The 27983-nt window shown below is 37.4% G+C and overlaps 1 protein-coding gene across 1 annotated transcript; it reads left to right on the forward strand.

The window, feature by feature from the left end:
- The first annotated feature begins 13297 nt into the window (after positions 1-13297).
- LOC143854805 (HVA22-like protein k) lies at positions 13298-27785 on the forward strand. Its single transcript, XM_077364912.1, has 8 exons — positions 13298-13510; positions 16608-16666; positions 17121-17218; positions 18005-18056; positions 22649-22712; positions 24569-24664; positions 26897-26969; positions 27505-27785. Exons 1-8 carry the CDS (start codon positions 13472-13474, stop codon positions 27612-27614), a joined length of 591 nt encoding a protein of 196 aa, XP_077221027.1. The 5' UTR covers positions 13298-13471; the 3' UTR covers positions 27615-27785.
- The last annotated feature ends 198 nt before the right edge of the window (positions 27786-27983 follow it).

Below are 27983 nucleotides of genomic sequence, written 5' to 3' on the forward strand. Positions count from 1 at the left end.
TACTTTGTCTAATACTTGGGAGTATGTACTGGTTTAAGTCTAAGAAGTATGATGACTTTTGAGTCTCATGGATTCTTTGTCCAGAAAACCCTGCAGTGGTTAGGTGTCACATTGACTGACATAAATATGCAAATGAATTGTAATGTAGAACCTGGATTTATCTGAAAGCCCTTCTCCTTGGTTCTCGTCGGTGATGAATATGCCCCAAATTCAAGCTTTCGGTCTAGCAGGTTAGAGATAATTTTATACTGTAACCAGAATCTCTTTCGTATATATCACTATGTTTCTTGTTATCCTAGATTGACCCCTCTTCCTAATGCTCAAGAGAACCACAATTATCCGCCTGCTCTGTTCGAGTCAATCCGTTCTTTCCATCCTTAAACTGCTCTTACCTATCTCCTTCCAAATTGAAACTTTTTATTTTCTCTATAATTTTATCTATTGTACCCAGGAACTTGTATAAGCCTAATATATGCATTCAATATGACACTGATAGTAGTACTTTATACTGCATGGGTACTTCCATTTGTTGATTTAAAAATCATGGGTCAGAAACATGGTGCTCTTGTCCAGTCAGCTATCATATTCATTATTTGTTAGGATTGTACAATGCACATTTCCAATTTAAACTTCAAGAATGAGTCTACTGTATGTCCTAGATTTTAGAAAATATTAAGTTCTATCTCCAATCACATTTCCGTTTGCATATCCTCATATCATAGCATTTTATGATCTTTATCAGCTTTCCTTTTTTATCTCACTTCTCAGAGACAACCCTTGTAAGCAAGCCAGTTATGTGAATTTAAAACAAGTTCTGTTTGGATATCGGTGTTGCCATCAGTTCAAGATTGCTTCATCCTTCAAATTCAAGAATCATTTCATCATTCTTCTTTGAATGTTTCACCTAAAATGAATCTTGGAAAGTATGCGCCCACTCCTCCTCTCCAGTCTCCACACTCCACGTCCACAAGTAGACCTGGTTAGACTTCATGGCAGTTGACACCAAAACTGGGTTTGCCAATTGACAGCAACTCTAGAATGAAATTATGAATTTACTTGAGTTGTTTATTCATAGGGACTTAAGATTTTGCCTCTTACTATGTTAAGTTAGAGGATGTCTCCCCAAATTGTGGCAATTTCTAAATTTCTCGAAGCCTGTGGGCTAGTGATTCATTGATATAGGATAAATTAGCCCAAAAATAATGGATCTAATCTTCAAAGGAGAATTAAGTGGCTATGGAACTGGCCTTGTGGTGGAGAATTTCTTGGATTTGTCCTTTCCCTTTACAGGCAGGACACCCCTTTAGATTCCAGCAATTTTGGATCAAAAGCTGTCGTTTGCTCTCATTTATTGTTCGTATTTGGGAGTATGACATAACGCGGTCGAGCTTCACTACATTCCTCTTCTGTAGAGTATCTTTTCCCTTCCTCCTTGTTGGGCCGCTTGGATACGTGGATTTTAGAATCCAGGTTTTTAGTTTGAAAACAGTGTAAAAGATGGTTCATGATCAAGCTGCTCCATGCTGTCTTGGCAGCGTTTCTTGGATTCTTAGTAAGAAAACCAAGTTTTAGAAATCTCTCTTGCATCCTGCGATTTCTAAAACATGGAAACGTGGGACGATCGCCAGCTCTCTTGATGTCGGAAAGAAGGGTTAGAAATCAGAAAATGACGGCTGCTCTCTTTCTTCTCTTGTCTCCCAACTACAATTTTGAGGAAATCCATAATTCTAAAATACGCGCATCCAAACGGACCGTTTGGCCACTGAAATCATGTTTCCCTAGGAAAAGTGTGGAAAATGCCTCAGTGGGACGTTTGGTTGTCGTAAACTGTTCCTTCGACATTCCTTGTCTTCAAGGAATTTTCTAATCATGAGGAAAGGGAAAAGTAATGTGTATTTTTACTCTTACTTTATGTTTACTTGGCAAATGAAGTCATTTTACATTCCTTCTACTTCTAAACAACGTGCATCCTAATGGATACTAGGGGTGTCTAAGGGCGGATTTGAGTCTGTGACAGTGCTTGCTCATACCCACCTCGCAACATGTGCCCTTGACCCTAACGTTATTTCAATTTCCTATACTCAAACCCTTATTCATCCCTAGAACATGGTCTTGGACCAGAATATTGGACAATTTTTTTGGCTTTAGGTTCCCTGTATTTTGATTTCTTGGGTATATTTAAATAAGTGAAGAATCTCATATATTCTTGTTATTAAATAACATTAATAATAATAGGCAGTGATAAATCGACCCCATATAGTACAGTGCTGAGAGAGAGAGAGAGAGAGAGAGAGAGAGAGAGATGGTGGTCGATTTAAGATATGTGGGTAGTAGTAGTAGTAGATCCAAAACACTTCTCAATCTACCCATTGGAACTTGTTTATGTGATGGGATGTGATGAAGAAAGAAATAGTATATTAGATAACCTTAAACATGTCAACAATATCAAAGTCCATGAACATGCACCCTAAATTTCTAATGTTGTCATCTTGTTGGTCAATAACACCATTTCTTTAAGCATTCTTAAAATGAGTGTTCACACACACTCACTCTCTCTCTCTCTCTCTCTCTCTCTCTCTCTCTCTCTCTCTCTCTCTCTCTCTCTCTCTCTATATATATATATATATATATATATATATATATATATATAAGGGCTGCAAGAATGGTGTAACTTCCTAAGTATGGCCCAACCCAAGAGGTGATCCATGGACAGAGTCCTTCAAAATCAAGGGGTGTCTGCAGCAAGAGAACAATAGGTGGTTTTTACACACCAAGTTGCTGTGTGTAAATTATGCAAAAAGATCAATTGTTTTGCTAATTTGGTATTTTGATGGTAATGGAAGATTATGAGAGAGGTGTTAAATTTCTAAATTCACATGTTGATGCCTGATGCATCACATGGTAGTGTCAATAAAATATAGGATCCAAGTCCACCCATTTTCAACTATTCAAACCATTAGCATTGTGAAATGTGTAGAAATCCTTTTGTCACTTTGTTAGGTACAGTAGGGGCAGATGCTTTGCACATGAGAAAGAGAGAGAGAGTAGTTAGGCTTGCTCACATCCCCATTTCTAGCATTTATATTCGCCACAAAAAGATTGTGCCTAGCATGTAGAGTAGCCTAACGAAGCTGCTTTAATTCTAGGGGTGCAAGTTGGGTCGGGCTCAATCGAACCCGACGGGTTCGGTCCGATTTTGGCTTGGGTTGGGTGGCCATTCTATCGGGTTGGATCAGGAAAAGCCAACCCAATTTAATTTCAGGTTGGGTTAGGGTTGAGGCCTTAGGCAACTTGACATGACCTAAACCGGACCTCATCCTCTAATTTTTATCCTAATTTTCAATCCTACGGCCTCAGGCCTTAGGATTATGTTCTTTTTTGTATTTCTCTGTTTTTCCCATGGGCCAACGCAAGACCTAACCAGACTCAACCCTACAGATTTGGACAAAAACGGATTGGAAAAATACAGGTTAGACGTGTTGGGTTACGGTTGAGAGGTTTAGATGTGGGTTAGGTTAAGGTTGGACCCTCCTCGACCTGAGCCTCAGGTTAGTCCTAAGGCTTGGGTTGGAATAGGATTGGCCTCGACCGGACCCAACACAGCCCGAGTTGCACCCCTATTCCATGCAAAACCAATGAATCTATACAGCTCCATCTCCCCAAAAGTGCCACCATGATAGAACTGATATTCTAGTGGAGTTGAGAAACGTGAAAACATTGGAATCTTGGGTGACATTCATGTGCATGTGAAGAGTGGGCCATACATATCCTTTTATGGATCAAAAAAGAACTTTGGATAGAGTGGAAGTGGCTAGGTGGTGGTGGTGGTGGTGTGTTGAAAAGAGAACCAGTTACTTGAGATGGAAGTGATGAACCAAAGGGAGTGGCTGTGTATTGGGAGAGACAAAACATGTGGGAGTGTAGAAAACATTCACGCCTATTTCATGAATGTAGGATTGTTGCTGTCTTCATATTCTCACTATTACTAGAAAGAAAATCCCAAATCCTAGATATGTTGACCTTAACCATGTGACATGGGATGTGTGCCAATACCAAATGTTGTGCACATGGTAGGCCATTTCCTTCTCTCACTCTATGTTTGACACGTGGCAGTTTCATCTGGGCTTCAAAGGGTCTTCAGTTCCTTTGTCTTTTGTGTTTCTGGCTGACAATAATCTGTAAATTACACCCTTGTTTTGGTAATGGGACACCCCACTTATCGCTTTTAAGATTGGCTGTTGAGAGCATCTTGGAAACTCAGAGTCTTTAAAAGGTAATTAGGAAATTGTTGAGTGCCATTATTGAAACATAAGATTGAATATATCAATTCCCAAGTTATATATAAAAAAACAAGGGGTGTAAACCGTCTCCACTGCGTAATTTTTGGGCCAGTTGTTGGATCCAAATTGGACTAATTCAATGGTTATGATGATTCGATCGATGGATCTTTTACTAGTTCGTTAAAAAACATGGTCATAATGATTAGCCATAAACCGGCTTAAAAACCCCGACCGCATAAGCAATGTCTGGCCTAGTGCATACTATGACAAACATCAAGCTCCCAACAAGACTAGCATATGGGACTCGATCCATTTTCTTCACTTCCTCCTCCTCTGACATCACATCAATTCATAATCGAAGCTATCTATAGGCCATGCACCAAAATCCACTCCGATCGCTCTAATTTATAAAGGTTTTTTTGATAAATTCAGACTTTCTTTTTTATTGTCTCGGTATCTATTTAATTGCCTCAAATTAGAAGATTGGACTCATACAATTGGGTTAGATATTGTCTCACCTATAAATGATTAAACAACACCAACACTTAACAGTTTAAGGTTTCAGAGTAATTGGTTGTTTCATATGGTATTAGAGATATTGCCTTGTGGCAAGTCTTGGGTTCAAAACCTGATATATAAAAAATCCGTGTAGCCAACCCAATGAAAAAGATTTATCCGGGACAAAATCTTGACATTTACATAGTGCTTTTGTGCATAAATTCGAATATTGGGAGTTGGGACCATGGATTCGATTGTTCTCATTGGAAAACAAATTTTAGCCCCACACGAGATCTCATCCTCTAAAATGGGGCTAGAAATAATTAACAGTAATTTCATCTATCCTTGATCCATTAAACCTGCCAAATTTGGGCATGGGATCTATCTCGCTCCGACACCACTTTGTAAATATTGTCCGGTTCTAGGTATCTACCCTCCCTGATTTTAAAACGGGTCTAAACAGGGAGAGGGAGTCCAAATATTTATAGCCAAGAATCTTTCCCTCCTCTTTCGATGTGGGATCTCACGAGATCACAAGTATGTATGTGGCCAGTGGCCTCATATTGCTCTACATGATCAGTGGTTTCCATTACATGAACAATCATACGTGTCAAAGCATCATTTTAAAGAAATTCAAGCAAAATTTCACCTTCTTCTTATGGATTTTGGCTTGTATATCATAGGAAAGAGACAAGGATGACACATCGCCAGACATGTAATTATTAGATGTCAATACTATATAGGCAACCAAACAAGGATTTTGTTTATGTAGCCCCAAATGCCAAGCAAAACTCCTAACAATTACATAGGAATGCATGTTCATGGTTAAAAAGATACCCCATTATCCACTTCATATGGTTGTTTTCTTCGCAACTAATGATTTTATTATGGCATTGCTAGTGTAAGAGAAGAAAAAAAGGGGATGGCACTAGCAGACTCCCTTTTATATTAATTAAAGTGGGACCCACGAGCATGTGAATATCGAACCTTTGGCCATGCTACGTCTTTCAAGTCAAAGTATTTGTGATTCCTGACAGTATCAACCAGTAGAATCTGGAAAAATTCGATACTTTAATCATTTCAAAGATACAATGACGAAAATATTCTCATTTCTTTGACTTATTACACAACTACTTTTTTAACGAAAATTGAACACTCTTTTATCTTCTCTTGATTGTTAAGCATAGAGTAATTCCTATTTTAATTTTGTGTTTCATGGCCAAGCAAGCTTGACTGGACTTGTGATTGTTTCATGGCTAAGGAAGCTAAAGTCAAGCTTGGCTTGCTTAAAGGCTAAGAAGGATGGGTTTTTAAGGGGTGTGGTTTATAAAAAAAGAGGAGGGTAAGATAAGGGTATTTGGGTTGGGTGTAATGGGGCTTTTATATGGCTTTTCAGGATTGTCATGTTGAGAAAAAATAGTGATCAAAAGATTAATTTTGTACACCCAGTCCCTCCCAAAGGTCTTGTAAAGTTATTTTTATAACTAAGGTTGTTGTAATTTGCAAGCTCCCTCTTTGTGGTTATGTGGGCTCACTAGTTCTATCTTTTCTAATTAGTTGCTAATTAGTTATCTCTTCTAATTGGTAGCTTATTGCCTTATTGGACATATCAAGAAGAAAGTCATTTATAGATCTTGAATAATGATAAGGCCAAAGAGTGTGGATTGCAAAAAATTACAATCATGTGTGCTGGAAGTGTAAATGATTGAATAACACCTATTTTACCAACTAAAGCTTTTGAAGTAATTTGTTGCTTCACATAGAATCATAGCTATTGCCTCACAACAAGTCATGGGTTCTAAACCTAACAACTCCGTGATTTTAAAAATCCACATGTATGGCCAACCCAAAAGAGTGGTCACATTTGCTGGTGTACAGACAACCCTAAAGAGAGTTGTCACACGTGAGGGGGGAGTGTTGAAGTATCAAGGATTAAATTACACTGACTTTAACAGCTTAAGCTTTTGGAGTAATTAGTTCTTTCACAGTGTGCTATCCTATCCTTAATTACTGGACTTCTTTTTTTTTTTAGTTTTTATATGGTTTGCTTGCATTGCTGCGAGGTGTTGCCCTTGATATTTGATCCAACGATAGGAGGTTATTGTTGGATCAAATACCTATGTTGTACTCCCATTACATTGTTTCACGTGAATATACCATAATGTCACTCTTTTTCTATAATTCGTCTCTTGTTATAAGGGAGTTGGGAAAAGTGACCAGCCCAAAATTAGGTTTAGATGCTTGTTGTGAGGAGTGAGTTCTCTGGAGCTTCATTGCCACTCCTTTACTGGTGGCTCCTATCAATTACTGAATTTGTGCCCACAATGCTTCAATCCACTTTGAGTAGCTCTGCCGTTTTTAATCTTGGATGAGTCTCCTTTTGATTCACAACCTAGGAGCTTTGGGTCTTTACCTTCAAAATGGTGGCATAAATGACTACAAAAAACAATGGTTTAAATGAAGGCCATTTGCTAGGAAATTTCATGGAAAGCCATTTATCAGATCACTTTTGCAGAATAGAGTAGCCACCTCAGATGAATTAAATGAATAAGACAAAATCTGCTAAAAATTGAGCCTGTGTGGCTGTTCCCTCCTGCAGAAGTGAGCCGCAAAATGACTTTTTGCGAAATTGCCTAGCAAATCCCTATATTTTAATCTCCATTTACTGTTAAGATGATCTTATTGATTCAATTCTTTTACCTTAGCTAATCCAAATTAAAACCTTCTAGGGTTGTAACACTTGACCAGCACCCAAATCAAAGAGGTCCAAGAGACTTGACCCTAATTGTTAGAGTAAAAAAAAAAGGCCACGCTACATAGAAAATGACAAAGAACATGACATTTTAACTCCATACTTTTTGACATTTACAGCCCTCTCTATCTTTACTTTATAGCATATACCTCTGAGAACCTCCTCACCTTATCTTTCAGATACAAAAGAAACCAAATTTAAGGGTGCAACTATCAACATTACAGGGTTTAAATATCATTTTCCAAGAAAAAAAAACACTATAAAAAGACTAGAGAAAGACTTTCTCAAGACCATCTACCCTTACTCTTTCAAACACCAGTAAAGACATATAATTTCTCAGAAAGAGGAATGTCACAGATGGGCCTCTTGTGGTGGCAAAAGCAAAACTCCAACTCCATTTCTGGCTCAGGAAGGGGTGGCTCAGCCAGCAACACTAATCATAGGCCATCAACCAGATGTTGCATAGCCAAATTCATGAGAAAAATCAAGAAACATAGCAAAATGCTATGTTCTTCAACTAGATCCCCCACATTCCACTGCCACTATGACCCATCGAGCTATGCTCGAAATTTCGATCGGAGCGATTGTGGCCGTTCATTCGATGATGATTATGATCACTTCTATGCCTTCTCTTCGAGATTCGTCGCCGCCCCTTCAACTGCTACTCGATTCATGGCCACCACTCACTAGTAGTAGCATAACACTGATGACATCTTCTTTTTTTGTTGGGTTTTTTGGTATTATTTGGATAGGATGGGTGTGAATATTCATGGATGGTATACACCCTAAGTTTTGGTGGTGATGAGTTTATACAGCACTTGGAAGTTGGAAAGTTTTAATCTTGTAGGTTTTGTATTTTGGCCCTTTAAATGAATTGAATTTGAACTAAGATGTTTGATTTTCTCTTCTTGTTAATGCCTTTTCCTTCTTCTGTCTGCAGCACCTTCATTTTTCTTATATAGGATTTTTTTTTTTTTTTTGGGTTCTTCCTTCTTTTGCCCTTCTCATATTATGGTTTGGTTTTGGGTTTGATATGATGGAGAATATTCAGTGACAGTGCAGACAAGGGCCTCTCAAAAAATTGTTTGCTTATAATTTTAGGCTACTGATATTGGCATTACCATATTTTGATAATTACACAAATTCAGCTTGTCTTTTCTTTATAATTGGCTTCCTGATAGCTTTTTGGGAACCATAATAACCTTTGACTGCTGTTTAAGTAATAAAAGACATGCTAACTTAGTGCAATTATCAAAACATGATAGTGCCAATATCAGTATCCTAATCTTATATGCCAATGGTTCTGATGTTAAATATGATTGTTAACAAATAATAGTCATAGTTATTTTTATAATGATATAGTTAAGGAGTTCCAAAGAGGTTTTATGTCCCATTTGCAAATAAGACAAAATTAAAATGAAGTTAGGTGCAAATTAGGACCAATCTTAATAGCAGCGAAAGAGGCCCAAAGGCAATTTAAATTGCAAGTTTCTTGCCTTGTTTATATTCTATTTAATTGAATGGGTATTACTCTTTGTGGGTTTTCTCCCCCCCCCCCCCCCCCCCCCCCCTTGTTTTCTGGGCTTTGATCATAGATATAGAGGATAATGTGGACACATTTCTCTTCATTAGTGAGAGATATTTCTATTTACAGGGGAGCTTTGGTTGTGATTTTGAAGTTTGCTGGTCTGGCTTTTTTAGTGAAAGTGAATTAGATTTTGGGCGCTGATATTCCGCCCCCCACCCTCTGTAGGCTATTTTCTCCCCCTCGACGGCTGGCTAACGTATTCCCACCATTTGACCGGTCTCTCTCTCTCTCTCCACACACAGACACAACAGGAACAGTTGGTGGGCCCAACCGAAACCGTTGGTGGAATGGTGGGCCCATCTTTGAACAACGTAGGCCCCGCCCATACCACATCATAGGATAATCCAAACCGTCCATTTGATGGGCCATAAACGTAAATAGGTTGCATCCCAAAATATTTTTCAATAGGCGGATCCTAGCCCTCCGATCTAAATAGAAACTACATCGTATGCAACCTCTATAGATTGTAGGGTTGTGGTCATCCTACGGAAATGATTTTTGAGGCACAAACTATTTACATTGTGGCCCATCAAATGGACGGCTCGGATCATCCTATGGTCTGGACGGTACACTTCATTTTCGAAAATATGGGTGGGCCTAAATTGGTACGAACCACACCATAGGATGATCCAAACCATGGATGGCTTGGATCATCCTATGTTGTGGACGGGCCTTAATGTTACTGTACGACCATAGGATGATCCAAACCATTCATTTGATGGGCCAACCCTTTTGGGGGCACAACCCATTTACGATATGGCCCATCAAATGGACAGCTCGGATCATCCTATGGTCTGGACGGTACACTTCATTTTCAAAAATATGGGTGGGGCCTAAATTGGGCCTTAATGTTACTGTACGAACCACACCATAGGAGGATCCAAACCATGGACGGCTTGGATCATCCTATGTTGTGGACGGTACGCTTCAATTTGAAAAAAATCGGTGGGGCCTACGATTGGGCCTTAATGTTACTTTACGACCAACTCCATGGGATTATCCAAACCATGGACAGCTTGGATCGTCCTATGTTGTGGACAGGCCTTAATGTTACTTTACGACCAACTCCATAGAATGATCCAAACCATTCATTCGATGGGCCATAATGTAAATAGGTTGTGCCCCAAAAATCATTTCCATAGGATGATCACAACCCTACAATCTATAGAGGTTGCATAAGATGTAGTTTCTATTTAGATCGGAGGGCTAGGATCAGCCTATGGAAATGATATTTTGGGACGCAACCTATTTACGTTTATGGCCCATCAAATGGACGGTTTGGATTATCCTACGGTGGTATGGGCGGGGCCTACGTTGTTTAAAGATGGGCCCACCATTCCACCAACAGTTTCTGTTGGGCCCACCAACTGTTCCTGTTGTGTGTGTGGAGAGATAGAGACCGGTCAAATGGTGGGAAAGTGAAAGATCAGAGCCCTAAATTTTTAAGGGAAGATCCTTATATTCTATGATGTTTTAAAGATCTCTCTTGCTTTCACTACACATGGGGATTTGTGTTGCAAGGAAAGTAGAAAGAGAAAGATTTTTTTTTATATTTTTAGTTTGGTAGCATGTGCGTTACTGCGTTACCTACATGAAACCGCTTACTAATCTCTAGATGGTTTTAGGAGAAGAAGTTCGTGATGGGTTTTAGATTATGAACTAAATCAAACAGAGATTTGATGTTGACTAGAAATGATGTACTATTGCATAGGGAACGCCCGAACTCTTCTTTTTAAGTCACTAGCTTAGTGCATTCCAATTTCCAAATGCATTCTTTTCTGTATAGGGTGCTTACTATTTTCATCAGATGCCACAACCTCTCTAGTTCAGGGTTCAATCAATGAATGGTTTAGATCATCCAAATCTGTGGGTCCCACTGTATTTTTTTTGCTACACTCCTACGAAGGTGAATTCAACTTATGAAAACTCCTCGATTCTAATGACTGTTAGAGGAATGCTCAAGTGAGAATACCCTTGGGCTCTATTCACTTGCCTTCTTGAGAAAGGAAAGGAGAAGAGAGTAAGCCAAATTTTCCCGTGATTATACACGATTTGACATTTTCCGCCGTTCACTCATTTTCTCAGTAAAGTGGAATTACACAAGTGGAAAATATAAATAACGATGTGGAAAATCAACTTTCTTGCACTTTCCCTCTAAATTTTCTCACCAAAATGATGGAAAAATCACTTTTCTGAGAAAACCACTTTGCCTGCATACTTTCTTTTCCTTTCTAAGCCAAGTGAACAATGGAATTTTCTCAGAAAAGGAATTTTCTCACAGTTTCTTTTCCAGTTTTCCACGTCAGATTCTTTTCCTTTCTTTTCTTTTCCTGCAGCTAGAAAACAAGTAAACAGAGCCTTGAGGTTGTGTTTTTGGAAGGGCACTGTTGAGTATATTTACTCAAACATAGCAATATAAAAGTTTGCTCGAAATCAAGATCTTCATGTATAGGTCATATTGAATCCACTACGATATACCTTGTATATCCATATAAGAAATGCTATACTTAAGGGCACCCTTGCAAAAAACCAACGACGAGGGTGCGCCTATTGGATCCACGTCACCAAATTCATTTATAAAAAGCACTAAAAATATAAAAAGTAGAGGACTAATAAAGTTGTATGCTAATATTGTTCCCGTTAATGAATATGTTTTGCACAACGTTTTCAATGATAATGACTCTAATTACTTTGAGATTTATGAGTAAATCAATCCATTTGGACACGTATTCCATCATCGTCATTGAGGATAGGAAAAACAAGCAAGTTGAAAAAAAAAAAAAAAAAACACACACACACACACAAATTAGGAGAATAATGTCTATTCTTCAAGACTTCATGGAAGGAATGCTGAAGAGAAGGTCAATAAAAGATTAACAAAGAGAGCCCAATATTGAGAAGGGCCTATGGTGAAGGTTTCTAGAAGTTTGGCCACCAATTTGAAATTGTGCTCCGCATTTTTGGCATTTCTAGATAATTGGAGGCTAAATTGGCACAAGGAGAGTAAAAATTGGTTAAAAGACTCTATTTCAATTTTTATAACTTGTAATGGTTTTAACTTTTTATTGCCATTCTGAAACTCAACAAAAAAAATGTTCCTTTAGATATGCTCTTGATATTTGTAATGTTGTTAACCGCGAATTATGAGATATGTGGTTATTTATCGGGCTATCTTGAAATTTAAATATTAATGTTAAAATACATTAGTAGTCATTAAAACTTTCAACAAAATTTGAGTAAATAATAATGTTTAAGAAATTAAATATAAAAAAGAGTGCTGCTATGGAGACCGAGCGTGGAACCGAACAAATCCCTACATGACACATGGCAAGGGAGGGGTTGCCATTTTCACGGAGAAAAAAAGCCCAAAAGCCAGGGGTAAGATTGCTAATGTGTTGAGAGGCTATTTGTTTGGTTCCACTCTGGTCCCCAACTCGGTTTCCATACCATTACTCAATTAAAAAAAATAAATTAAGTCATTTTGAAATCCAAGACTTCATCCGAACAACACAATATCAAATGTTTGTCTTCTTTTGACTGCTTATTCCACTGCTCTCCTAGCCACCTTGCAACGTACCTTAAAAGTTACTGAATATTATCCAAAGAGCATAGCTTAAAATCCAAGATTTAAAAATCAGGCCTTCTTCAATTATGAAATTTTAAGAAATTCAAGATTTTTAAATGATAAGACACGGACCCCTCTATTAATGAAGGTTTTAATATAACGTGAAGGGCCTACGATTGTTATACTCTAATCTCGTAGGCAAACATTCCTTATCGTCTTGATTAACAAAATGACCAAAAAACCCTCTTGGTTAACAACAAAATGACCAAAAGCACGGTACATGTGGTGATCAGAGCGATTGATTTGATGGCTATTAAAGAATCAATGGCCAGGATAAATGGGTCCCGCTTCTGATGTCCAATAAGATTCAATGGCCCACTGGTGGGTCCAGTGATCGTTAGAGAAGAATTTCTCTAGGGAGATGATAAATCCGCACCCCCTGTAGGATAATTCGCATCATTAACCATAAATAGGCGTCAAGAAAGGAGGTTATGTGGCAGACTTTTAACGCTTTTTGACGTCTAAAGTGGTGCGGATTATCCTACAGGAGGTGCGGATTTATCATCTCCCTTTTCTATGTTGTATCAAAGAGTCCACCCCAAGCGAATGACACGTCATTTTACCCCCTTTCTTTTGACTGTAGCAGAACGAGAAGTACACGGAGAAAGGGGGAAAAAAGGGGAGAAAAGTTAGGGCAAAAATAAGTAAATTAGGGTTTGCAAATCCTCAACAAATTCCATGTAAAATCTCTCGATCATTCTCATTATCGCCTCGAAATTCCGTGAGAAATGGCTGCTGCTCTTATCGGAGCCTCCATGACCAGCGGAGTACGCCAATTTCAAACCCTAATCTCTACTTTTCTATTCCAATTGAACCCTTCTTTTCAAACCCTAATCTCTGTTATCATTATTGTTATTATTAATTATTTGGTTTTGTTGTATTCATTAAAATCAGAGAGCTCTTGTTGTGACTATGATTTACTTAGATTCATCTCTCCCTTAAATATACCTTTGAGTGATTTGTTCTCTGGATTGGTAACATGCATAAGCATAATTATGTTAATTAATACTTTAATTGATTACCTCATGAATGTTGTGATTTGTCTGGCATTAAGATAAATGTGAATTCATGTTCTTTGAGATGGCTTCATGAAGAGTGTGCAAGATGAATCTTTTGAATTTCTTCGAATCTTAGGGGTGGTTTGTGTTTCTCCATCTGTTTATGATGACAAATTGAAAGATGCTAAAAGGGGTGGAAAGTTGAATTTATGATGGCTTTCCTCAGGGTTTCCCTGGGAGGAAAGTCACTAGATGAGGCCTTTGGGAGATCTACTTGATGTACTAGAACTTTTTAAAGGTAAACAAAAGAAAATAAAAAGGGTGTGTACAAGATTCTCCTTTGATGATCTCTATACTAATCAACCTTCAAACTACGCCCATTGGCTTTAAACTCATGTTGAAAATCAGCTCTATGTCAAGTAGGATTCCCGTATGACTAGACCCGAAAAGTTTTGGATTGTCACTCCCATTGGTTTATGGATCGTCGTACCAATTAGAGTACCAGGAGAAACTCAGCATTGCCTTTTTTTCTTTTCTTAAACCATGTCTTTGGATGCTGCTACCGAGCACCAGCCACATCAAGTATTAATTCAAAAAGAATTGCCTATTTTTCGGGCACTCGGGCAAAGCAACAGGAAGGGACTCTGAAATGATATGGCCCCAACTCAAGAATTCACAAATGATCAGCCGTTGATTTATTTCTTTGCTTGTTCTAAGTAGAGTCAATCTACTTGCCCTGGAGAGAGATCTGCATGTACTCGGTTCCTTCGTGCCCGAACTTCCATAAACTCATCTTGTTGTGGCTCGTATGATGCTGCCACGTAATCTGGTGGGCTACCTATCCCAATCCAACTATTCCTTACTCCATTTATTCTTGGCGCCCATAACAATAAATGTTTTCTCTATGAGTGATTTTCAAATCATGTCTCTTGTTGATCTTTGGATCTTGATGCAAGTAATCCATGGATTGTTGAATGGAAAAATGAGGATTGTGGCTCTGCAATGGCCCCTATACTTATCAAGTTCCAAATTCAGACTGCTGATCAAGACCCAACCGACAATATTGATCAATCTAATTGATCATCAAAAGATCTGATCAAAACTTCATGTTTAGAGATCATCACATCCTTCCACGGAGATCTACTTAATGGCATAAAATCCTAGCATTAGATCTGTGATTGATCTCTAGATCATCAAACTGCCACCGATTGAGAATTTGATCAATGGATCAAATTCTTGATCGTTGGAATGTTGTTTTAAATAGATTGCAGAATTCTGACAGATAATCAGAGGTTTTCGTTACATTTCAAGAATGTAATTAATGACATTGAGAAGGAAGTGTGCAATCCCAACAATTAATCAAAGCACTCTTTCGAGAGAGGAATTTAATACAATGATTATCAGTGAGATATTCCATGCATAACCTTTTAGTAGATAGTTTACCTTTTGAATTAGATGTGCTTGGAGTTGTTTCCCTCAAACATTAGGTCTCATTTAAAGATCAGTTTTTAGTCTATCTATTGCTTTCCTTCTAGAAAACCAGCCATTTCCCAGCTTTTGTTTCTTTGCAGGAATTCTGCTTCCATTTTCATAGCCTTTTCTAATGAGGAATGAAAGAACCTTGAAAAGCAATAGGCTCCTTCAAGGTGTGAATGGAAATGTAGAACTTTTGTGATATATTTTTTGAATGGTAGAACTTTTGAGACTTTGAAACAGATTACTAAGAAATAGTGTTAGATGATGTTAAACTCCTCCAGGTTCATTCTATATAGTTCAATCCAATGTTAAAACTTGGATTCCAAAGAGTACTTGGCCAATGTAAAAGGGTGTCGACTCATTCGGGTAGATTGACACAATAAATTTTCCATTAACACGGGAGAGTCATGGGAGTTCTGATTGACTTGGTAGGGAAAACTTGGACTCAGGAAATAACTCGACCAAGGTAAAAGTGAATCGAGTTGGGCAAGTGCTGGATTGACTCTTGGAATTTTTTAGCGGATTAATTGTCTTGTTGTTGCAGAAGAATGTCGCTCTTCTTACCTGATGCGACATATGTATATTTACTACGATTCGACATGCGTATATTTAATACCTGAAAGTGCATATTTAATACTGCTAACTCATGACCGGACTAACGAAACATGCAAACCAAGTAAGCCACAATATAGATGTCAAGGGTTCATCCTTAAGCAAAAACATTACTTGTCTTCATCATGGCTGCTTTTGTAGTATTGTATGCAACCTAGTGGAATCGTACGTAGCCTTGACACTACATGCCAAAGTAGCAACCACCAAGTGTTGTCTTGTTAATGCAGAGAAGGATTGGTGAGGGCCTTTGAGTCATGCAAGGGACTGATTAGTTTGAGCTCGGAGGGGATGTATTAAGAAATCCTTCTCTTTTATTTACATGTACAGAGGGCCGACGAGAAGCTCCTCGGGTCATAAAGTTACTAAAAAAAGCTACAGTTCAGCTTTGTTGTTGCTGGTCTTGCCTTTGCTAGTGCTGGTCTAGGCTATTATATAGCTTTCATGGAAACAGTCACAGATTTATGATATTTTTTGCCTATATGACATTAATTTTATCAACAATATGTGACAGGAGTTCCTGTCCTTTATTATGTTAAATTAACTACATTAGGAAATTATTCAGCTATGTACTTGTTGGCTGCGGTGTATTGCAAACTCTATTAAATGTGTTTCTTTTTTTTCCTTTTTTTCTTTTTTGAAAATGACTATTGAATCTGTTTCGTAGTTTGCTTTGATTTTTTTTTTATTGGAATGGGGCTTTGGGACCCATATCATCTCTACTCGCTATTTGATTGTAATTAAATTACCAGTCAATGCTTAATTTATCTAGCCACTGCAGGTTGGGTTAGGGTTGCTGCTTGTTCCACTTAGTTCTAACATTGTCATCCGTACAGCATGGTGAGTTCTAAATTTATGTAATTTGAAGTAAAAAAGGTGTCAGGTGTAGTTTGCTGAAAAGCTTGTTCAATCTTTTGTATTTATTCTAATATATACTGATGACATCTAAAGGTTTAGATTATGGAGCTTGTTAATGAATGCTCAGTGCTAGCATTACCTTGTGTCGGTCCATATTTGAGAAGTCATCTTTTTAATCATAGTATTTTTGAGGAATTTAAGATTGTTTATATTGTTACCAGAACAAGATAATAAATAGAAAATGATAAGGTTCTCTGCCTTGTTTAACCACAATTATTATTTGTGGCCTTATATTGGACTTCTAGATGAGATGTCAGGTCAATATATGTTCACTTGTATTGCATGTAATTGATTTTTTGAATTCTCTTCCTCAATATTTGTTTACTTGTATTGTGTATTTGTGCGTAATTTTTTTTTTTTTTTTTGGATTCTTCAGTTGTTCGGTGGGGATTGCTTTACCTGTATACTCTACATTCAAGGCTATAGAGGAGAAAGATAAAAAAGAACAAGAAAGGTGGCTTTTATATTGGTCAGGTTAGTAGTCCGCTTGCTTGTTTTCGATAAGATATTTAATCTTCTTTTTATTTTTTATTTTTTTTCTTTTAATCTTCTTAAGGAAAGAGCTCTTCTTTTAGTAAATCATCTTCATAAAACTTCAGTTTAAATTTGCATCTTCCACTCTTCTTCAGGCTCCTTCCAGACATCTATAATCATTTGCAAAATGAATTTTAGCGCTCCCATTGATCCATAAACATATTCACGGTTAGGGCTACTTGAGCGGGTAATTTGCATATCCGACTAGGGATAACCCCCCCTCCCCCCCCCACACACACACACACACACACACACACACACACACACACACCACACACACACACACACACACTCCACCCCAACTTCTCATCTTCTTCTTTTTTTCTCCCATGGAACCTCTAATGCCTTGAACAACCTTTTTATGGAGCTGAATAACTCATCCTGTAAATTGAATTCTTTAAAATGATGCCTTCCCTTTAAAGAAACGAGACCGAGGAAGTCCCAAGGAAAGTACAGGATAAAAAAAAAAAAACATAAACTGTACAGTGATCAAGTGGAACATATTTGCTTATTTGCAATTTATCTCTGACTCTCATTTGTCTTGAGGCTGAAGCATGTTCATTATTTCTGAAATGAATTTATGGCCAAGGAAACACTATTCTTAAAGAGGATTTCTTTTTCGTGGAAAGTATATGACTTGTTAACCCTATCATTTGTTATCATTTAAACTGTTATGACCGAATCTTTGTGATGTCTGTTAATTACATTTCCTTTTCTTCTATGTAGTATATGGATCTTTCAGTCTTGCTGAAGTCTTTTCGGATCAAATCCTTTCTTGGTATGTTTCTTTGCTCATTTTGATCTGTTTTTTAGTCATGGTTTGGTGTGGATGGCGAAGGATGGTTACTATCTTTGTAATTTTGTGAGGCTGATGTTATTTTTGGCTAGCCATTGTGATTGAAAATATTAGCATTGTGACCTTCTATGTTTATTGGTTATTTATAGAAACTTCATCTTAGATGAAGAGTTTTCTTCTGTTTCCTTGTTTTTCTTCCATATCCTTTTTAAATTGTTAGGCTGTAATGCTATCCATTTATATTAACATTCGTTGGCTAATCTGAATATCAATTTATGTTTATTTTGGTCAAATTCTGGGTATGGTGAGTTAATAATTATTTGATATCAGAATTATATCTTGATCTAACCATTTAAAAATAATAATTCAAAGTATCTCTTGATCTTCTATTCAAATGATCAGGGCAGTGTACTGGTTTCTCACAGCACCTCTGTAAATCTGGGAGACAACAATAAACAGAGATTAAGAACCGTAAATTGATACCATTCTATATATATATATATATATATATATATATATATATATATATATATATATATATATATATATATATTGATTTGGTTTTAAATATCCTCCAAATCCGACACAAAACCACTGAAATATTTTAATTTCCACCCCACCGAAATGCATACCGAAACCAAAACCGTAAATATATTAGTGGTATGCTATGCCAATATGCATTACATATTTATATCTATATGAATTGCATGTAAAATGTGTACTTGTGTGTGTGTGTGTATGTATGTATGTATTGCATGTGAAATGTGGTATGTACTAAATTATCAGACAAGTGTGACATGCATGTCACTAGGTGTTCGATATTGCTAGACTGTTTATATATATATATATATATATATATATATATATATATATATATATATAGAGAGAGAGAGAGAGAGAGAGAGAGAGAGAGAGAGAGAGAGAGAGAGAGAGAAAACGGTTCCTACACATATGTGTAGATAAGTTATCTACACACTAGCTTAAAATACAGTGGGGGCCACATTATTTGGGTGATCCAAACCATTCATTTTTAAGGCCCTCACATAGATAGGGTGTCCATAAAAAATCAGATCCATAGGATCATCCTAACCATTCGAACTGTGGAGGCAAAAAATGGACTAATTTGTGAAGGTTTAAAGACATCCATTTTACCTCCACAAATCGTAGGGTTGGGATGATCCTATGGATCTGATTTTTTGTAGACACCCTATCTATGTGAGGGCCTTTAAAATGGATGGCTTGGATCACCCAAACAATGTGGGCCCCCACTGTATTTTAAGCTAGTGTGTAGAGAACTCTCTACACATATGTGTAGGAACCGTTTTCTCATATGTGTAGAGAACTCTCCTTTATGCTTTTTAACAAAGGTACCCATTAAAGCCACAAAATTTCAATCTTACCCCCTCCTTTATGCTTTTTTAATAAAAAAATCTATAGGGTGATCTTAATCATCCGATTGAAGAGGAATTATGGAAACCTCTATAGATTGGAGGGCTAGGATCAGCCTATGGAAATGATTTTTGGGGCACAACCTATTTATGTTGTGTTCCATCACATGGACGGTTTAGATCAACCAATGATGTGATCCATACATTCTTTGACGGCCCGTGCATCGCACGGGGTTTTTTGCTAGTATATATATATATATATATATATATATATATATATATATATATATATATATGAGGAAAGTGTTGGTGAGCTTAAGCTCACCAAACTTATGGTGAGCTTAAGCGCCCAATCACATTGGGGCCTACTTTGTTAGGATGATCCAAAGCATTCATTTGAAAGGCCCTTACATAGATGGGGTGTGTACCAAAAATCAGCTCCATAGGATCATCCTAACCCATCCATTTGTGGAGGTCAAAATGGACAGACATTATTTGTCCACAAATCTGCCCATTTTTGTCCTCCACAAATGGAGGGGTTAGGATGATCCTATGGAGCTGATTTTTGGTACACACCCTATCTATGATAGGGCCTTGCAAATGAATGGTTTGGATCAACACAGAAAATGTGGGACCCATGTGATTGGGGCGCTTAAGATATATATAATGAATGCTTTGGATCATCCTAACAAAGTAGGCCCCAATGTGATTGGGCGCTTAAGCTCACCATAAGTTTGGTGAGCTTAAGCTCACCAACACTTTCCTCATATATATATATATATATATATATATATATATATATATATATATATTGCATGTGAAATGTGGTATGTACTAAATTATCAGACAAGTGTGACATGCATGTCACTAGGTGTTCGATATTGCTAGACTGTTATGGGAGATTTTTTGCTATGTGATGATTTCGAGAGACGTGATTAGATTTTGGAATGTGAGATGGTGCCATACTGAAGCATTGAAGGATATGTTCCCTGGACTTTTTGTGGTGGCGATTGATAAAGAGGCATTTGGTGGTGATAATTTTGAATGGGTGGCGGATAAGGTATCATGGAAAATAAATTTCAAAAGGAATTTCTTTGGGATAAAGATAAATCAAATAGCGAATTTATTGGAGATATTAGGCAAGTGTTTCATTAGAAGTTCTGGTGAGGATAAGAGGCTTTTGGACTTGGTGCTCTTCTGGTGTTTTCAACGTCAAAATCATTCCACCATCAACTTGCCCCTTGCCCTAGACTTTCTCCAGTTTCCAAGGTGTGGGACATTCCTGCTCCGCCTTTTGATGGGCAAACCTACTCGGCCGGATACGTACGGTTAATCATCTTCGCAACTGCAACATGTTCATTATAGACCACTGCTCTCTTTGCCTAGAGTCAGGGGAGACAATGGACCTACTCCTCCGTTGTAAGTTACTTGAGGAAATTTGGAGCAAAGTATTGTGCAGGTTTGGAGTAGCATGGTTATTTCCGTCCAAGCTCACAGAGCCCCTGAACAATTGGATTTATGCTCCATGGAGGAAGCATGGAAAGATTCTCTGGAAAGTGGTCTTCTTATCTACCCTATGGGCTCTTTGGAAGGAAAGGAATGCAAGAGTATTCGATGGGCGCGTTAAAAGTGCCCACTTGTGTTCACAAGGATAATAGCTCTAGCTATTGCTTGGGTCAGAATCCTTCCAACCTTTTGGTTCGTCTCAGCCTATGAGTTGTGACACCACTGGAGCGAGGTATGCAACAGCAGGGAGCAGGTTGAGAGGTCATCCCCAGCATGGAGCCCTCCTTGCCCGAGGTGGTTGAAGTTTAACTTTGACAGATTGAGCTTGAGGAACCCTGGGCCGGAAGGGATAGGAGGCTTACTGAGAAATGAGGAAGGAGCAACATCGTGGGCTTTCTCAGGGTCTATTGGCATATCTGACTCTTCTGAGGCTGAGATAAGAGCGGTCCACCAGGGCTTACTCTCTAAAGCGCAGCTCTTTTGGTAGATTAATCGTCGAAGGAGATTCCTTAAACGTTATAAGATGGTTCAAGGGAAGTCATTCCATCCCTTTGGAGGTTCCTCCATTGGTTTAATGAAATTTAGGATCGTGTGGAAGGATCGCACATATTTTTTCAGCACGTATATTGGTCAATTAATAGCGAGGTGGATAAGTTAGCAAGAGAAGGGGTGGATAAGTTAGCAAGAGAAGGGGCGGATAAGGAGGGTCTTGAGTTTTTTGTTTTTTTTCTCTCTCCCTCCCTGAGGAGTGGTTCTTTGTTCCGTGGTGTATCTCCTTAATTTTTTTTTGCCCCTTTCAAGGTTTTCTTTGCCATGGGGTGGCGTTTATACCTTATTCTTCTTTTTAATAAAATTTCTTACTCTTCCAAAAAAAAAAAAAAACTCTAAAAGACACCTTTTTGAACAGGGGGGCTAGGATCATCTAATCATGATGGGATCTATAGCAATTGGTCGAATTCGTGGTTGGCCAATTTCACAAACTTGGTCGCATACATATGGTGTAGGTTGGGCCCAAGAGCTGATCATAGGAGAAATCCTAATGGTGATCATTAAGATAACCCTTTAAGCTGAGAAACAATGTCCTTGCGTGGAGAGATAGAATGAGCTCTTTCCATGCAAGCACTCTTATTTTTCTACGTTTTGTTAACTTGAGCAAAATACCCTTTATGATCATATAACCAAGACATTTTTTATGTTTGAAACAAAAACTCATTAGACAACACAAAACATTTGCCATATTTGGATGACAGAAATAGCCTCCCTTTTTGTTTTGTTTGAAAATGACAGAAATAGCCTCCCTTAGTCTATACATTGTCAAATGTACTCTTAAGTAGCCTTGGTTTTGTTGAGAAAAAACTTGAGCAAAATTATTTAAAAGGAATTTTAAACCACCAATGATAATATGGATAAGCTTCACATATTTCCATGATATGCATTTCCTAATTTTAAAACTTCTCTTGTTTAATATGTGATTACTTCTGTATGCTCCCATTAGTGCTTATAAGCATGCCCAAAATATGGATTTGAGATCTTGTGAATTGGTGGGTTGTCTTCGATGTGAAAGAATTGCATTCAATTGTTTTGTTTTTTATTTAGCATTGTTCACAAACATCTGAAACTGAATTCTTTTCTTGATATTGATTACGGACTCAAACCCTTGAGACATTGTGATGTGTACAGGTTCCCACCATACTATTATATGAAGTTTGCGTTTCTCGTGTGGCTCCAATTCCCGTCTCATAATGTATGTCTTCGAGGATGGATTTTGAAACTTTGACATGATATTTTTTTGCCAATGAGCCTATTAATTTCATGAGTTAACTCATTTTTCATATGGACATCTAGTAGACAAGTAAAAAAAATGTATTTTACTATATCCACATTGTATTGGTTCTTCTTTTTATTTGTAAGATTTTCAGTTATTTAGTCAAAATATGATGGGGGCAAAGTTCTCTGACTAGTGCATCATTCAACAAAGAGCACTTCACTGAAGAAGACGATTGATTGATTCCTAAGTAGGCCCTAAGGAAACCAAAACAGCATGCCAACATCAATAGTGGGTTTGGAAGGCTCTACACATCTCAGGAATTGGCATGATGGGTCATTATAGTTTATGATCTAGTGGGTCTTATTTTGTTATGGATTGTTTTGTTAAATGTTGATTCTCCAAAAAAAAAAAAAGGTTTTGTTAAGTGCTGGTAGGTATATGAATGTATAGTCCTTTTTCTGAAGAACCTGGAAACTTCGTAAGACTTGGAAACATTGTCATTTTGTCTAGGCAACTTCAGGAGGGATTGAAGTTTAGGAAAGAAATTAAGAGTTTGGAATGGGTTTAGGAGACTGGAAAGTTTTAGGTAACTCTTTGTGGAAATTTTCGATGTGGAGAAAGGTAATTAGCTATGTATATGGGTACAACCATCTAATTTTCTACATACCCCGTCACCAATCTTGAGCACTAGAGCAACACTTATCTCACCCTCTTTACTCTTGAAGCATTCGACCATGGCCAACAGTGTGGAGTTTTTAGGAAGGGCACTTGATAAGCAAACTCGTCTAGCCCTTTACCTATCTGTCTGTGCATGGCACACTTGAAGTCAGAGTTTGTATTTTACATATATATGAGCATCGATGGGTTGTTGTATTTGGGCACAATGAGTAATTTTCTTTATACCCCGTCACCAATCTTGAGCACGAGAGGACACTTATCTCACCCTCTTTGCTCTTGAAACATTTGACCATGGTCACCACTGGAGTTTTTAGGAAAGGTTTCAGTTGTCCATTCGTCATCAGATTCCATACCTGACAAGCAAACTCTTCATGCCCTTTACCTATCTGGCTTTGTGCATGGCACACTTGAAGTCGGAGTTTGTATTTTACATATATATGAGCATCGATGGGTTTCAAGGCATTTCATAATATCAGCCGCAATACAACTTTCCAAGGGAAAGATGCTTCTTCATTGATAACGTTCACTAGCAAAAGAAAGTAATCCAGACACAATTTACCACATTGAACCCCAGCATGTATGGCTTTTAGTTAAAGCAACCCATCCCTTCATAATTTCATTCAACTAATAGCCAGCCATAATTCCCTATGTCATTCTTGATAATACCTCCAAAATTACCCTTTCCTTCCTGGGAGATGCATCTATGTTTTATCTTTAAAATTGATGAAGGAGGTTTCAACTATGAGCATTTTTTTCATTATGAGATAGGGTTCGTGGTGCAACTGGATATCATTGAGAGTGCTTTTGAGACTAATTTGCTTATGGGCTCGTTTGTCAGAACATTCTTTCAATGCAGTCATGCAATCTCTTCTTAATCTCTGTCTACATTGGGATGTTCATCTTACCTTTTTCCATTTCCAATCGTAGATTTGTTGATGATGTCTGAAAATGAGTGCTAAATCTAAGAATTAGATTCTTCTTTTGTGGTGGTTTTTCATCTTTTTTATTTATTGCCACATGTTTCTGCTTCACATCTCTAATTTACTTATGTAGCACTATTACTTTTTATTACAGAATTTTAAACCTGGTGAATATTATTTAAAAGGTTTCTAACATGTTTGCACAACTCTACGGGTGGTTTTCTTTACTCTCAGGGATCAACACAACTGTATAGGAGGCATCTGCGTCCCCTCCTTTTTAGGCATCAGGAGACACTTGATAAAATTGTGGCTTTCACAAACAGTAACATTGTAAGCCTCTTTCACATTTATATCTCAATAATATGATAGTTTATCGCTGTTATTATGGCACTGTATCACCTCCCTGCTTTGCTAAAGCCTAAGTAAATTGTGAGAAAAACTTCCAAGTTTCATATGTTTATTTGATTTTATATTTCAAAAGTTGGTATACCTACCATATTGCAGTGTTCTGGTGTCAAGGATTACCATGTAAAAATGGATTAGGCAGACTCATTGCATCCCAATTTAATTGGTTTGGCCAGAATGATATGGCAATCCATAGTCCAAAATTTTCAGATATTTTAGGCATTTTGTATTTTTTCTTGTATTTAATCCAAAATGTACATAACCGCCTCTGTACCCTGTTCTTACTAGTTTCTAGAGATTTAATCTACCACTCATTCACCTCCGTTCCTCGTAAAATGAAACAGATCAGTCCAAATCAAATCCCTCTATAGGATATTTTCTTCCAAATTTCTTCTACCCATTTTTCCCTTATCAACATGATGGTCTCTGTTAAATTAGTAGAGGGATCTCTTTTATGACCTATGATTTAGCTGACACTCTGAATTTTCAACCGACACGCGTGCCTACATGTGTCGGCACCGACGTCGACAAGTATCGACACTCCTTTCTACACTTGTGAACATGCTACTAAAACTATCAGACTTAATGTGGACACATTATTGTGCAGTGTCGAGTGAAATACTATGATTTAGCCAACACTTTAAAGTTACTGGTGACACCTGTGTCGTGCCGTGTCTGATACGACACGCGTGTCCACATGTGTCGACACTCCTTTGGGCACCTTTAAATGTACTGCTAGAAGTGTCAGACTTAATGTAGGAGTCTGAACAAGTTTTTGTACCGTGTCAAGTGTGACATTCTATTTTATTGTAGAATATTGTGTTTACCTCTTTTACTATTAAAGCTCTTCTTTAACTAATATTTGTTGTTATATCCCCCTAAACCTAAAACCCTAAACAAACTCTTATTCCAATACTATATTCATTGTATCATATTGGTCTCCCTTTCTTGTGTATATTGGAGACGGAAGAGAACTATATTAAATTGATGAATACAATATTATTTGATTGTCTCATGTTTGTTTTAGATTACAGTTGATTAAGTCTTAAGATTTATTAGTTTGTTAAAATAATACCATATTTATATTGTTACAAATTATCATAGTAATGAGTAATTTTATATTTATGTACGTGTCACCATCTCTAAATTTTAGATGCTGCCATGTTAGACAACTCCTATCCGTGTTGAAAGACTCGAAACTCGACACATGAATCCATATCAACAAATTATGATTATATATACTTTCTATTTTAGCTGTGTCCACAAATCATAGGTGAAATACTATTTATTATAAAATACAGTATTTACGTTCTTTTTTATCATTAACTTTTTTAACTAATATTTGTTATTGTCCTCCCTCCCCTAAATCTATAATATTAAACAATCACTACTTCCAATATTATATTCATTTTATCCTATTAGTCTATCCTTTTCAATGCATATCAGAGACATCATATAATTAGATTAGATTAATGAATGCACTGTTATTTGATTATCTCATTTTTTTTAGACTTGTAGTTACTTAGCTAAGATTTATTAGTTTGTTAAATGAATACCATATTTATTAATTCATAAATTATGATTAGTAATCAGTAATTAATAATCAATAATTATGATTAGTAACCCGTACGAGTGTGGCTCTTGGCTTAAAGTCATGGGTATGCTCCCCATTTAAGCGAGTTCGAACCCCCCTGGGCTTACCCGATGCTCGTGGTTTATGGGTGATTGCGTGCATCCTTAGGGAGTAGTCCTGCCCTAAAATTGGGGTGGGAATACCGTATGTCATAAAAAAAAGTATTGTATATGAGCGTGTCCCCATTTTTAGATTTTTTTCAGGGTTGCCGTGTCGGACACCTTATATCCATGTTGACACTCAACACATGAATCCGTGTCCATAGATCATAGTTAATTATCTATTTTATCAACTAGATCGAACTCGGATACTTATAAGACTTGTTTGCATGTAGTAAACTACTCTTACCTACGATCTCTAGATGGATCTTTTTTAGTACGCCACCAATATTCTAGTCATGAAATGCACCCTTGAAAGGTCAAATGGCTTTCAGTAAGTGTATATTATTTAGAACCGCTATTCAGGTTGTAACCGAGTAACTGACTGCCTTGTTAGAATGATTTAATACTTTTCTCAACCTGCAGACCAAATTCATCAGCACATACCAGAAAGAAATCTTATTCGTGAAGGCCGGCCTTGGGAGGTTTGTAATGGCAGGTAAATTTCATTTCCAAGCTGGCCAAACTTTTCATCATTCCCCATGTATATTTACCCGGGGATGGATGTTACACTGTTTTTTTGCAATTTTTAAGGGGCTATTCACTCTCTTCTTGGGATAAGTCTTCCTAGATTCTTGTACATAGCACTCTTATTTTTTTTTGGAAAATTATATAGGAATCCTTGGTGCTTGTTTGTAGCTCATACTCTACTACCAAGCAAAACACAAGGTGTCTCACATGTTAACCTTAGAAAACTTGACCATGCTAAAAGTTAATATAGTTATAATGAAATGATATTATCACCCCCTTTTCTGAAATTTTAATCCCTTTTTGTTCGTGTTTTCCTGAAAATTACTTTGTTTTCGTGATAAGAGAAACAATAAAGGGGTGGAAATGCAGCCACTTCTGGGAAAAGACTAACAAAAGGGGTGAAATGCTGGAAAAGCAGGAGTTGAAATATCATTTCCCATGGGTATCATCATTCATCTGTCTGTATCTTACTGAAAATTGAGATTCTATATTTTTTGAACCAGTGAGCAATCTGGCAATGGATGTGATTCAGCCAGGAGAGCCGAGTGGGCGTGCTGCTATCAAAGGCCCGGAGAGGCAAGTCCAAGATTCAGAGCCTCATCACGATGATTGAAGGTTCATATTTCTTGGTGGACTAGTACAGACAGACCATCTCTCAATTACAATGCAATGAATTTCATATTTTCCACATGTATGTGGCCATGTGCACCAACTCTTTTTTTTGAGTAGCAAATATGCACCAACTCCTTGATCCACAGTAAATTTTGTGATGGGTTTTTAGTCAGTCACTTGGGTTGCATTCTCTAAATAGGAGGAATTCTTCACTAGGGCGTGATACAATGAGGTTCTGTCCAGTTTGGCATAGTGGGTTCCACCTAGGTTGATCTGAACCGTCCATTTCAAATGCCTTGGTTTGGATCTCCCGTGACCCAAAATTAATTGGGGGATCATGTAGTCCTAGCATCCAATAATGTGTTGTTAT

Source organism: Tasmannia lanceolata, unplaced genomic scaffold (genome assembly GCF_043159265.1).
Source record: "Tasmannia lanceolata isolate RefF3 unplaced genomic scaffold, GAP_Taslan_0.1 ptg000020l, whole genome shotgun sequence".
NCBI lineage: Eukaryota > Viridiplantae > Streptophyta > Magnoliopsida > Canellales > Winteraceae > Tasmannia > Tasmannia lanceolata.